This window comes from Protopterus annectens, chromosome 2.part0 (genome assembly GCF_019279795.1).
Source record: "Protopterus annectens isolate FY-2018-M chromosome 2.part0, PAN1.0, whole genome shotgun sequence".
Lineage (NCBI taxonomy): Eukaryota > Metazoa > Chordata > Ceratodontiformes > Protopteridae > Protopterus > Protopterus annectens.
Window position 1 is genome coordinate 736,215,329 of NC_056728.1, and position 14,030 is coordinate 736,229,358.

The 14,030-nt window shown below is 37.5% G+C and overlaps 1 protein-coding gene across 3 annotated transcripts in view; it reads left to right on the forward strand.

Moving 5' to 3' along the window:
- Window positions 1-14,030, forward strand: part of LOC122793216 (prostaglandin reductase 1-like) — a 401,739-nt gene that overhangs the window by 312,640 nt on the left and 75,069 nt on the right. For all 3 annotated transcript variants that reach the window (XM_044061055.1, XM_044061054.1, XM_044061053.1), the window contains exons 6-7: window positions 5,404-5,521; window positions 9,267-9,422. In XM_044061055.1, coding sequence (XP_043916990.1) covers window positions 5,404-5,521; window positions 9,267-9,422 — 274 coding nt within the window. The remainder of the gene's footprint in view (window positions 1-5,403; window positions 5,522-9,266; window positions 9,423-14,030) is intronic.

Consider the following 14,030-nt stretch of genomic DNA (forward strand, 5'->3'; position numbering starts at 1 on the left):
ACACACACACACACACACAAACACTATTTACAGGGTTTCACTAAATCACATCATCCTCAAAAATCTAGAAAAAAGCAACAGAAAACCTTTTTCAAAAACAAAGAAACCAAACTCTGTATCTGACATTATGTTCATCTCTATTCTACCTATGGTAGGAAAATCATAGAAAAACTTCTCTCACTCTTTTTAATCACAAAGATTTTTCATACCTCTCTACTGTACAGATTTTCGCAGAATGTCCAGATTTGTGCCCCATATTTTTATTCCATTATGCATAAAAATGTGGTTTTCTGTCAAATCACTGGCAAATCATTGAGGGTTAAAGTCAGAAAATAATGACAGACCTTTGAGTTTTAGACTTCATATCATTAAGAAAATCCATGCCAATGCAAAGCCTGGTATTCCGTCAAATGTCTGAGTTTGTAAGAGCGATATTTAGAAAGTGTCCCTATTTTTGGGCCTTTGTCCCCTCATTATTGATGGCTTTGTCCAGATTTCTTGCTATAAGAGGTTGAGAGTTATGATTTTATTTCAAACAGAAACTTCCAAGTTAGAATTAGGCCTACCTTTTCTCTGATAAAAGACATACCCAAAGGCACGTTTTTCTCCCTCCACTCCCTCCTGTTTTTTCTTATGAATAACTTCTTTCCTTTCTCCCTACCTTATCTATTATTCTGTGTGTAGATAATACGTCAGTATATAAGTAAACCCCTCACCAACAGGAATAAAGAAATACTTACTCAGGACCTTTTCTAGCTATCATCCTTGCTAAATAACATGAAACCCAATACTCGGCTACACTGTAACTAAATCCATGTTATTTGGTATGCAACAAAATCTTTCCCTGGTCCCAGAAAATAATGGCTCATTCAATACAACAGTAAAGGAGTAACATTGAAGCCTTCAGGTACCTAAGTATTTGGCATGGTTAGTTAATCAGTTTTCAGTGGAATACAGAAGAAATGAAGTTCAGAATTAAGAGATTCTTCTTCTTCATCTGGTCCTAGAAAATATCACATTTCTTATACCTGAAGGTAGAGCATCTATAGGTAAAGAGAACCATTTAGCCCAGGTTGAATGTAGCCAAACACTCATAGTAGACACCTCAAAAAAAATACTCCTCTATGCAAATATTTTCAAAGCAGACACTTTTCATAACTCGCATCTCATACCATGAATACCACTCCCCAATCCTGGCAAAAGTAAAATGGCTTCACATACAGCTGAGTACAAACCTTTTCCTGTGCTCCTTATATTACAAGTGTTTTAAATTGTCAGGCAAGTATGCTGCCATACATTCACATTACAACCTAAAGGTCCTACCCACTAATGCACCCTCACTTCAGACCCCATATAATACACTCTGCATTTGTACACACACCTTTCCTAGCTTCAAAACATTTTGAGTCACGTCCCTCCTCCATTTAAAACTATACCTATACATAAGAGTCTTGTCAGCTTCCTTAACTTAAATAAATAATAAGTAAACAATTCTTCCCTTACTTATTTATATCACTCATTTTTTTCCTTTGCCCATACCTTGTCACCTGTATCTCACTGTGTAGGGAAATTTGTTAAAATAATTTGAGCATCAGCTATAGCTTTATTTTTTTTCAATTACTGCTTCCCAGAAAGCAACACATTCCCTGGGATTCAGAAAGGGTTACCATGAGTGGTCAGGCTGGGCAACCATTAGCCGTAACTGTTTCCTACTGAGAGACAGCTCTACCATAGTGATTTTCCATCATCAGAAGAATCACAACATTGGGCTGTCCCACCTGCATGTTGTTAGACAATGAGCAAATGAAATCCAGGGGAGTGGATAATGCTAATTAGCTGTGTGTTGTCCCTTAGAAATGTCTATGGTACCCAATTTATGCTGCAGAGTGACTCAAAGAATCTAATGGCTGTATAAATTAGCACAGCCAACCATAAAAATCATCTCAGCCAAAATACTGCAGTCATCCATTTTAGTCAATTGGCATGGCTATGCTGCAGGTAAGCTTAGCAAAGATCAGTGGATATGTAGTGGTGTGGAGCAGTTGGCGGTGTGCATGTTTGTCTGAAGGGGTATGACTAGACTAAGAAGACTGTGGGTGGGTCTGTGGATGGGTGTGTGTGTGTGTGTGTGTGTGTGTGTGTGTGTGTGTGTGTGTGTGTGTGTGTGTGTGTGTGTGTGTGTGTGTGTGTGTGTGTGTGTGTATGTAAAAGAGAGACAGAATTTATTGGAGGTCTCCTGTGTCAATGAGATCCATGGAATTCCAGAGCCACTTATAGCACTGGCAATAAAAAGTTGAGGTTAAGAGATATCCAAATTAGCCAATATGAGGTCTTCCTCACTGCATCTAAAGCTGTCTCTGAGTTGCATTTTCTAAGGTCATGTAAACTGACCTTCCTACAGTAGTACTTCATGTGATTTTTGGAACAATGCCTCTAAATCCCAGCCATTGTTAAATATGATACCATGCTATGTAACTGTTTTTTTATTATCACTTTACCAGTTATCTTGTCAAATATTATTCTCATTGTATTTACTGTTTAAATAGTCATTGCATATTTCATTCTATTATTACAAATATGGGCATCGTATTGTATAATTCCTAACTGGATTGGAACTAAATTCTTTTTGGGGTTGTCATTCTTATTTTGTCCATGTGTGTGTCTGTCTTTGTGTGTGTGTGTGTGTGTGTGTGTGTGTGTGTGTGTGTGTGTGTGTGTGTGTGTGTGTGTGTGTGTGTGTGTGTGTGTGTGTGTGTGTGTGTGTGTGTGTGTGTGTGTGTACGTATGTGAGACTGCTTGAACTAAATCCATGTTGTGGTCATATTATTGAGTATGTACTCTTGGGAAATATCTAAAAATGTTCCTTTGAGATCAGTGTCATACTTTGAAAAATTCAAATAACTAATTAATGAATAGTGATTCAATAGACAAGGAGGTGAAGGTCATCTAAACCCAACTTGCAAAGTATTCTACTGCTCCACTTGTTTGCAGCATTAAGTAAAGTTTTGAGCATAATTTTAAAGTGTTTTTTGTAGGAAGAATATCCACTCCCCCCACACAGATAGCTGGTGCCACTCTATATCCTGATGCAGATGTTGTACCCCCAATATCCCAGTCCATATATGAACTTGCTACCTCAGAAAACATTCATTCCCTTTTCCTTGGGTTAGTATGGCCACGGAGGTGCCATATTTAGAGATATGAATTGTGAAGGCAACCCCCCTACCAGTAATGGGTGCAGGCTTCTCTCCACAAGAGGGCTTTACAGTTGAGATCTGCGGAAATTAAATAATGGTCTCATGGACAGTGATGAAATTGTCTGTAGTAAACTGGGCATGTAAATTTAAGTTCAGTAAGCAGAAATATACCTGGTTATTAAACTGTATATATGCAGGTGAGTTACACCTGTTCAACACAATTTTGTCCTTTGCAAATAGTAACATGAAGCTGAATTGTGACATTATTTATAAAAATATGAGTATTTGTTGTAGCTGGTACTGATGATGCCGCGGTGGTATGGCGGTAGCGTTGTTACCTCACAGCAAGATGTTCTCCCATTCGATTCTCGGCTGGGCTTGGGAGTGCCTTCTGTGTGGAGTCTGCATATCCCCTCCGCAGTTGGGTAGTGTTCAAAAGACATGCATGCATAAATGGGCGTGCCTTCGTTGAAGGTTGAGTGTCGAGCTGGCACCTTGGCATTTTGTAAAAATCTACTGCCAATCATTAGTGGACCGGAGTTCTGCTGTGGCGACCCCTTGCCAGGAAAAGCTGAAAGACAAACAACAACGTTGTATCTGGCACTGATCGATGAGGCACAGATAATTTAATTTTTCAATCATTGTACTGCTGTTTACATTCCTGCCTTCAATTATCAGTGTGTTTATGCATTATGTCAGTTGCATATATTCTGTTTAAGAATACCATGGCAAATGATGTCTGCCTATCAGCCCAACATACCTCTCAACCTCTTAGTGCAAGAAATCTGGACAATGTCTAAAATAATGGGGGCGGATCAAAGGCCCTAAATTATAAGTAGGTATAGTAGTTTAAGTAATAGACTACAGTGAAGTATTAGAAGAGAATAAGTACTCTAAGTGATGTAGGGCTTTAAAGGGAGGTGTAAGAAGGTGATGAGGGATGTTAGCAGAAGTTATGTCCCAGAGGAGATGGAGGGACAAAGCCAGGAGGTAGAGACAAAGTCTTTCAGTAATGGTTGGAAAAGATGGAGTTATGAGATATACAGGTTTCATTCCAAGTTCTAGCTACATTATTGGAATAGAGACTTACCCTAGCAGCCCTTTATGGTTTGTAGATGGTAAGCAGTTGTTTATCATTTGACCAAAGGGGATGGTTTGGTAGATAGAATTGGAGTATGGGGATAATTGCTGGGCAGCTAAGTGGGGTATAGATGATTCTGTGGGTTGAAGATGAGGTAGGTATAAGATAGGTAGTGAGGAGGCTTGAGAGAGTTAAGCGTTTTTAGTACTAAAGAAAAGTATGCATGGTAAGTTTTTTTGCAAGCAAATCTGGCAACTTTGTTGTAACATTGTTCAAGTTTAGAACTAACTTGAGGCTTGTAGGTTGTAATTTACTTGTTCAAATAAATCCCAGCAGTAATGAAAAGCAGATGAAATGTTTTACCCAATACACCACAAATAATCAGCTGCAATTCTACCAAAAGTTAAGTCCTAATAGACCATGCACAATTCAGTAGCTGCATAGCATGTACTTGGACAAATCTGTTAGATTTGATAGCCACCGACTATATTACACATTTGCTACTGTCATTTCTATGTTTATGAAGTAATCTTTGGTATTTCACCCAGACTATCCCTTGTAAATGGCCCAGTGGTACAACACTTATGACACATAAACATCCATCATGGTTGTACACTATTCTTGGAATGATCCCACTTCCCAGCCTTAACTCTATGACGGGCATGGCTTTTGTAGCTTTCCTGCTCTTGAAGTGTTGCTGTTTCCCCACACCCTTAATTCAATCATTGGTATGCCACTAGAGCCCTGCTTTTCATATAACACACCCAAAAATGCATGCATATCCATGTTAAATGCTGCATGCAGTGTTTTCATGATGTGGCCCAGTTGATTTCCACCATTACTTCTAGGTTTGTAAACTGTCCTATTGTTATTTTTTCTGTTGCAGATAACAACACAGGCAATCAAGCAGTCTTGTTTACACACTTCAAACATAATTCACATACTATACCAGAGTAAAATTTAATTGACATTGATTTACACATTTCTACCACACAGTAGCCAATAGTGTAGCCAGTAACATTATTCACTGAAACACATCCCTCATATGTTTTATACGGCCATAAATATGCAGTACTTTTCATGATAAATAAGGCATATTTTTAATGTGCACATACTTCTTTGCAGTTTAACAGCCTACTTTGGCCTGCTGGAAATTTGTCAGCCAAAGGCAGGAGAGACGTTGCTGGTTAATGCAGCAGCAGGAGCAGTGGGGTCAGCAGTTGGACAGATTGGTAAAATTAAGGTAAGATGACAAATCCATATTGACTTGTTTTTACTTAGAATTATTAAAAGTTTATCATAAGTAAATGAAGCTATCTAATTTCTGCTGATAATCTATCAAACTACATGTCTCTCAACATTCCATCTCTAAAATGAACAGCACTACCCTTCATAATATTGAGCAAATGGGCAAAATGTTGAATACCTACAACCATCTTCAACTATGGAGCTCACTGGATAGTTAAAATGTGGTACATTATCCCTGTAAGACATCATTTTGCTCAATTAATATGACTCTTTATTATTTACCATGGGTGTCAGTTAAAAAAGTATCTTAATACTGAATGTGTGACAGAATCTTTCAGTTTGGAACTGTGAGAAACATGGACTTTTTACCATCCAAAATAAGGAACATTCCTCATACTGAAGAACACTTGAGATGTGTAGTCTTGAGAAGTGTTTTCAAAGATAAAGATTCATACTTTTGTATTGAAGTTGAACCATATTTGAAATGCTCAGTATGCTCAAATTATCTAAATTCAGTTATATGTTCAAAATACAAAAAAAGAAAGAGATAAAAATGCTCTAGTATTGCCCATGGCCCCTAAACTTAAACATACTAACTCCCAAGATCACACAAATCTCTTATTTATTTTCTCCATTGCTTTGTATCCTGGAATTCACTGAACTTCTGACTCAAAATCTGAGCATTTGCAGAATGGTGGTTCAGACGAATGTTTATCATAAAATATACTTCAAACAGACTCTAGACCATTGGAGACAGATTTGTTTCCAGGAAAGGATATCCCTTGGGTTACTTGAGCTTTGTTGTCATTTTCCCCATTGCATATATATCAAAGCCAGCTGTAGGCTGCTGTCCAATGGATGGATTGTGATGACAAAATACTAACCTGCCATAAATAAGTATGCTGCATTCACAAATATCTAACTGTGACCTGGCAACCCCATATAGACTGTGATAATGTATATACAATTACCAGTACTTGGTGTAAAAAATAATTTCAGATAAACACTGTTCCTATAGTAATGCTGCCTCTTTGCAGTGTTTCCTACAGTCACCATTTAGAATAGTTTTATTACTACACACACTAACCCTGATGAAGCCAATGAATTATCAATGTCTTCTTCAGGACCTTTCAGCAACATCTGGCCATGGGGGTACTGTTTTCTTGCTGTTGGACATACCATCTTTGGCCACATAATGATACTGTTTCTTAATATCACGATTAGTGGTCTTTACATAATTTGTGCTTGAATGATTCTTGATCAGACCATGCCAAGTTAGTATTTTGTTAGCATGTGCCTGACTTCTACTTCCACTGAATTATTGTTTAGCTAGCCTTCGCAGGTTGTGGAAATATTTAATCTATGCTTCATTACTTAACTGTCGGTCTGCAGATCTGTTGCCAGACTATTTGAACATTCCTTGTCTTCTTAGAGACTAAATGTAGGTGTACCAATTAAGGTGTTTTTTTTTTTATCCAACAGGCATCTGCATCTTGAGCTGCTATTAACAGCAGGTGAATGTTGTTCTTCTTTTGACGGAGTAGATCCTGAGCAGAGCTCAGAATTGCAGCCTTTTAATTTGCTTCCTTAGGTGGTCTCAGTACGGTTGTCGAGATACTAACAGGAGTGCTGGCTGCCATCCTGACTGTCACCGTGGTATCTCATAAATTGTGGTTGTATAGTCTTTGCCAGCAGAGCTTAAAAAAAGCCAAGACTTCCTAATGCCTGTTAGGTGTTCCTTATCCCTTCTGGTCACTACTTTTCTGATTAATGTGTCAGTGTAGACATGAGGAAAAACACATTTGCTTTTACTAGCTTATCTGCTTGTATTATTACAAAAAACATTTATGAAATTGTTTTGCACCCTTCCCACATTTCCAGCTGTGTGTTATTGCTGCAGTGTATCATCATATTTCCTGAGAAGTAGTTAGTCAGTTAAACACTGTAGGTATGTCATTTGGTATCTTACTCTGAGTGGAGAAAGGAGGATGACAAAGGCTGTACATGGGAAGTAGAGAAAGTGGTCCACTGCAGATCAGAAAACAGTGTTGTTGTGGGATTGCTGGGACCAGCTACAGAGAGACCATGCAGCACACAGAAATGGACTGACTTTCTCATACGTGACTCATTACATCCTAGTGACACTTCCAGGTTACCAGGTGTTTATGCAGTTGCACCCTACTGATGCCTTTAGACATCAAATATTGCTTGTTTATATTTCCATTAATTCCAAAACTATGCTATATACTAGGTATTAGAAGATTTTGTCATAAAACTTAAATAATAAAAAACACAACTGTATTGATATTTAGTGCAGGCAAAGAAATACTGGATATTATTTATAAACTATTTGTATTCTAATAATTTTCATATTTCTGTGAATATCTCAACAATCGAGTGATACAGGCAGAACTGCTTAGCCTCATTTAAAAGCTCACAGCTGTATGAAGAAAATACTGCTGACAATATGTTTGTTGCTTAAATGGTTACTAAGATATTGTAAACTGTTTCGACAATATTACATTATTCATATTTACTCAGATTATCGTGGCTTTTAAAAATCCACTTTAAGGCTTATAACTGAATGAATGCAACCATTGTAAAGAATACATCGTGCTGAATAGTTTGTCATTTACAGTTTTCTATAACATTGTTCTAGAGATATGAACATTAATTTTAACTGTGAGGTGAAAACTTAATTTTTTAAAAGGTTAGCCCCTTCCCACTTGGAGTTAATAGTACAAACTCAAAAGCTTTCCATTCGTACATTAAGGTACTAACATTTGGAACGAGTGTACAGAATGGATATGTGGTCAGCAGGATAGGTAACACTAAATATCAGAGATACTAAGCACCAGAGATATGCTGTATCTTTATCATGTAAGTAAGTGAATAGGGAACCGCTAACTCCAGGGGAAGCAGAATGTTTGTTGTTTGCTTGCTGAGGATGAGAAGGACTTAGGACATGAAAGTAAAATACCAGAACATCTTAAAACAGATCCTAAGTGCAAAAAAGGTGGCCATACATTGAGAAATGTATACTTTTGTTTCAAATGTATAAGACCAGTTGCATGAAATGCAGTCACTCATTACATTTAATATGGCAAATTTTATCATCTAATGAACTATTTCATCTTATTTGTCAAATAACAGCCAGCTTAATCCAGTTAACAAAATCTGCATTATGATTATGTAAAAAGTGTACACATTGCAATTCCAGTGCCAAAACCTCTTATGGCCTTCACTGTGCTTACTAGGTCATCATATTTCATGTTAAAAATATTTTATTGATTTACAAAAAAATGGTTGACACAATGTAACAAATTACATAAGAATGAAAATGCCACAATTTATGCTTCCAAATGTTAATCTATTAGTAAGATGAATGGATCTCTATGGCATCTATCTGATAAGCTAGTACTCAAGTGATTGGTGTTTTTTACGTTTCCTTCTACTTTATACCCAGACTCTGACAGTTTATTGTGTACTTGCTAATGATTATTTAATTCATTTGGTATTTTAGCTAAATCATTGACAGCTGCCTTGGAAAGAGATACCATGATGTTATATCACAAATGGAGGCACATTAAGAAGTACACTTAGCAAGGAATTAGTGGGTTGTTTGTAATTTATCTGATGCATAATTGTAGGCCTCTCTAAGCTAGTAGTAGGCAGATAGTCTTTCTAACTCAGCACTGACATTGATTACTATTTACAAATGTATCTTTCATTTTACTTAGGGCTGCAAAGTGGTCGGCTGTGCTGGTTCAGATGACAAAGTGAAGTACTTGAAAGATATTGGATTTGATGAAGTCTTCAACTACAAAACAGTTGGCTCTTTGGAGGAAGGTTTAAAGAAAGCTGCCACAGAAGGATATGACTGCTTTTTTGACAATGTAAGTATGTATTATTGAATACAAATGTTTGGTCCTACTTCCATACTGTTTGGTACCACTGTTACAAGGATAAAGATGAAATCTAAAGGTTAACTGCAGAAGCATAGCCTGACCTGTCATAAAGAACATGTCCTCCAGCTCTTCCTAGATGGAACAGGTTCACCCTATAGAACACTGTATAGTGATCATTTAAATAATTCTGTACACTCAGATGTTACATATTTTCCAGATTCTCCTAATACATATCTATGCAACAGAATTGCATTCCATCCCTTTAAATGGTTTACATTAGTGTTCTGAGCTGGCCTTATCCCACATCCTCTAATACTTGGGGGGGGGGGGATTATCATTTCCAAGTTTAACACTCAGTTATGAAGTAGTTAGCACTTTATGAGTGGCAAGTTTGCAGCGGATAGCACCATATATACAGACCCCCTTGGAAAGTACTCCAGGCTTAAATTTGTAATCGAAAGGTATGTCCTATTAGACAGTGAAGAAGAGAAGTATAAAGACAGCACACCTATCCAGTATATCTGATTGAATGTCACTGATTTTGCCTTAATTTTTTGCCCTGCCCCTCTCAAAATGTTTGAATTTTGGGCAAATCTTTGTGGAGTACCTTCAGTCACTAATGACACACCTGAGTGTCATACTTCCTATTGCTCAAAAGTGCATGTTGATGCAAAACCTGTTGTTCTAGTTGTGAAAAACTGAGGGGCTGCCAGCCCAACCAGATAGAATTTTGTAGATAATTCTATGTCATTTGTAAATATTAATATAATCCACAGGCTTGTTTTACAAATGTAAAGATAACTATATGTTATGATTAAACTATATGTTGTATTGAGCTTCAAAAATGCAACCACAATGCACCCTGCTGGAAGAAAGCTGTTAAGTAAAGAATTTTATAACTGTGTTTGATCTCAAGCTCGGAGACAGGATGTCTGGGCTAAGAGTTTCTTTCTATTGTTTTAACACAAAGAAAATTACTAGGTTTCACATGTAAAGTGTCTTTTATTGCTGTGACTTCCTGGCAGCTGTAGAAATGTTGCATTTTAAGTTCTGCGAGCCTGGAAAACCTCAGCAGGGGTGACAAGAATGATGTAATATGAAATGACTCAGCAGTACTGTGTACTATCAATTTAAGGGTTATCTCAGAATGAAAGATAGCATTTTGTATCTTGTCTTGCGTCTAGTAAGAACACCCACTTACCAGCACTTGCTTGCTCTGTATGTAAGTAGTATTTAGAACAGTGATTTCTCTTAGAGATAGCAATAGCCAGATTAGTCTAGCTGTTTTCTCTGTTTATGTCAGACTATCCTACAATGTTGTTTTAGATAATTTCCTGTGATTTTTTTGAACTCTGTAATGTCATTGTGTTGACGTAATAATTATTGTCTTGTGTCTTTAGTATTTATTATTAAATATTTTTAATCTTTTCATCTATGGCTGCTTTGTGTAGAGATAATCTGGAAATCTAGAGTACTTGCATGTATTTGGTGATACTGTACAAAGCCTTGCTGCTTGTCATACTTACTAATTGGATAATAATAACATTACACAGTGAAACTGGTCACCCTTTGGGAAGGGCCTTATAGTAGCTGATAGTAGTGGTTGGTGGCAGTCAGTACTACCTTATAGTCTGGGCAGAAAGGGGGCATAGCTGGAGAACCTGTGCCAGCCTTCCTCAGGAGTCAGGAGTGTCTGTGTGTTTCTATATAAATCAAATCTGTGTGTGTGTGTGTGTGTGTGTGTGTGTGTGTGTGTGTGTGTGTGTGTGTGTGTGTGTGTGTGTGTGTGTGTGTGTGTGTGTGTGTGTGTGTGTGTGTGTGTGTGTGTGTCAGCTACTTGGGCAGGGACACAAAGCAATGGTTGGACAGAGAGGGTGCTGGAGATTTTAGCTTGACCACTAGGCTGAGATCTGGACCCTATAGCTGTCCCAGTGGGGAGTCTTACTGGGGATCTGGAGAGAAAGGGAGAAACCAGCCCCAGGATGACTGTGATCTCTGTGTGCTCTTAAGGGAAATTGTACTTTACTGTGTTTGCACTTGTTACCCTCCCAATGTGGACGCTCCTCACTGGTGTTAGTGATGAGGATTGAGGCTCCTTGAATAATGGGCCAGTGCACGGGCGTCACACTAGTATCTTTTTAAAAGTGATTTAGGGTCACATTTTTTAAAAAATTCTACAATGATTTTCAGCCTTAGCCACTCCCCATTACTTTTTTACTTTGTCTGGAATTCATTAGCAAAGAAGGTATGAAAGGCACATGTGTTAGGAATTCAGACAAAGACTAATGCTTCAGAAAACATTACATTTCACCAAGGGCAGTTCCACATGGGCTTTTATTTCATATCTTTCTATGGGCTTTTAGAATTTTTAAACAATACAGGTTCCTTAGGGCGTATGTGTTAATAATATGGAGATTCTTTTAAGGCAAATGAGAGCTTCTGTCCTTTGGAGAACTTAAGAAAGATTATAAATTAATGAGCAAACATTTACTTCAGTACACACATGCTGTCCATTATCTTGCCACTAACATGAGAGAAGTGGAGGAAATATCCCAACTTTCTGTATGTCTTCAGTACACTTACAAGATCATCACAAGTGAAGTAGTCTACACTACATATGTTTCAAAAGCATATAGCATGTTCAAGAAAGTGTTATTTGATGAAGGCAAGGAACTTTGGTTTGTTATTATAAACTTGCTATAAATACTAAAAATGTGACGCAGTAATCTTTTTATGATGGTTTCCTCTCCAACTGGGAATTATTTTCATGGATATGCCTGTTTGAACTGTTATTTATGCCTAAAAAGCTAGTGAATAGGTATGTTACAGCTTTACTAAATTGCTGGAAGTTTGAGCAGCTGAAAATTGATTATCTTTTGGGCATGGCCGGCCATTATGTCCCTCTGTGCCGCAATGAAAATATGTCATGTCAAGCTAAGGTCCTTAGCTAAGCTTCTGTACAGGCTGCATGTTTTTAATTTGCCTGAGGATAGGCAGCCTAACACGATGAGGGTAGGTCTTTTCTGCTGAGTCACAGCTGATCATATTTATCAGTTTGATAACTATTGCTAGTAGACCCAAGATGTAACATCAAATGCAGTTTTGTTAAGGTCCATGTATTGCTGCTACAGATAAGTTATTGAATCAGGAAACCTCCCTAAGACAGTTTTGTTATGCAGAGCTACACTGGAGAATGTTTATGCAGCCTCTCCTACCTAATCAGTATGGGAATCACTTCCTGTCCTCGTCTTGAATCCGTCTCAGCATAATGATACTCTGGCTATGTCATTATATCTGAGCCATGAGTACTGCTGTATGTCCACACATCATTCCAAACACTTATATTTTTGTTAGCAGTTACATCTGTTTTGTTCTGTCATGTTTTCAAATGTTTTTTATGCTAAATTGATAGCATAGTGTGTAATGCTATTGCTAATAAAGCTGGCATGGATATTGTTTCACCATGTTTAAAGGAAGGAGGTATAGAGCATATTAATTCTGGTATGTAAACCTTCATGTCAGAATGTTTATTGGTAAGCAAATATTGGGTACTAGATATCATAACAGAGTTCAATATGGTCTTTTAGCGAAAACAGATTTTCCATGGTCTTTTAGCGAAAACAGATTTTCCATGGTCTTTTAGCGAAAACAGATTTCCCATGGTCTTTTAGCGAAAACAGATTTCCCACCCTCAGTTAAGAGCACTATTAAAGAACTGGGACTCTTTAAGTTGACCAGAAAGTCAAGAAGGCCAACAACAACTAATTATAATGCATATTTACAGTGTCAAATTCATGCATTACTCACACAGTGGAAAGACTTTCTTTAGTAGGTCATTATTTGAAGTCTGGTTTCTAGTAATCAATTATATAATAATTTCACATTATAGAAACTATTTATTCTAGGTTGCAGTTGATCTAGAAGCTGCAAATCTGAAAATAAAATTATTCAAAATAAAGAAAGAAACAGTACAAAATAATAGCTAATTTGTCATGCCATTTTAACCCTAGCCATGCATCTCAAATCTTTGGCAAGGTTGGTACCTTTAAGTCTAAGCAGGTGAAACATTTACAATCAGGTACCTGGGAAATTAACCATTAGAGGCACAGGTGCCAAACCAGGGATGAATTTCCTGCTCCATTTCAGAAACTCTGCTTCAAATGGATTGGGAGCCTGCTCCAGAGAAGTGGAAGTCTCTAGGATGTATACCTGTCTCTCTAGCAGGTAGTAGTTAAATCATAGGAAAATATTAAGTCTTTAGAATGGGTAAATCTGGTGCTGTTTATTTTGCAGATATGCAGAAGTTCTATCAAGGCTGAGTCTGACAATGCATTGTAAGTTAGGTATAGATCTCTCCTCAACAGCCTGTAGGTGACAGAATATAGGGATAGAGCTTTGAGGAAGTCTGCATAGGACATGTTACTTATGCATTATATTCTTTTAGTGAGGAACCTCTCTGGACATTCCAATTGTTAGATGTGTCTGGTTAGGTACATACAAAAGGGAGCACTGTACTCTCTGATAAGTCTGATGAATGCTGGGTAGAGTGGAAGAATGACTCCCTTGGACCTAGATGCCATACCTTTGTTAATATGT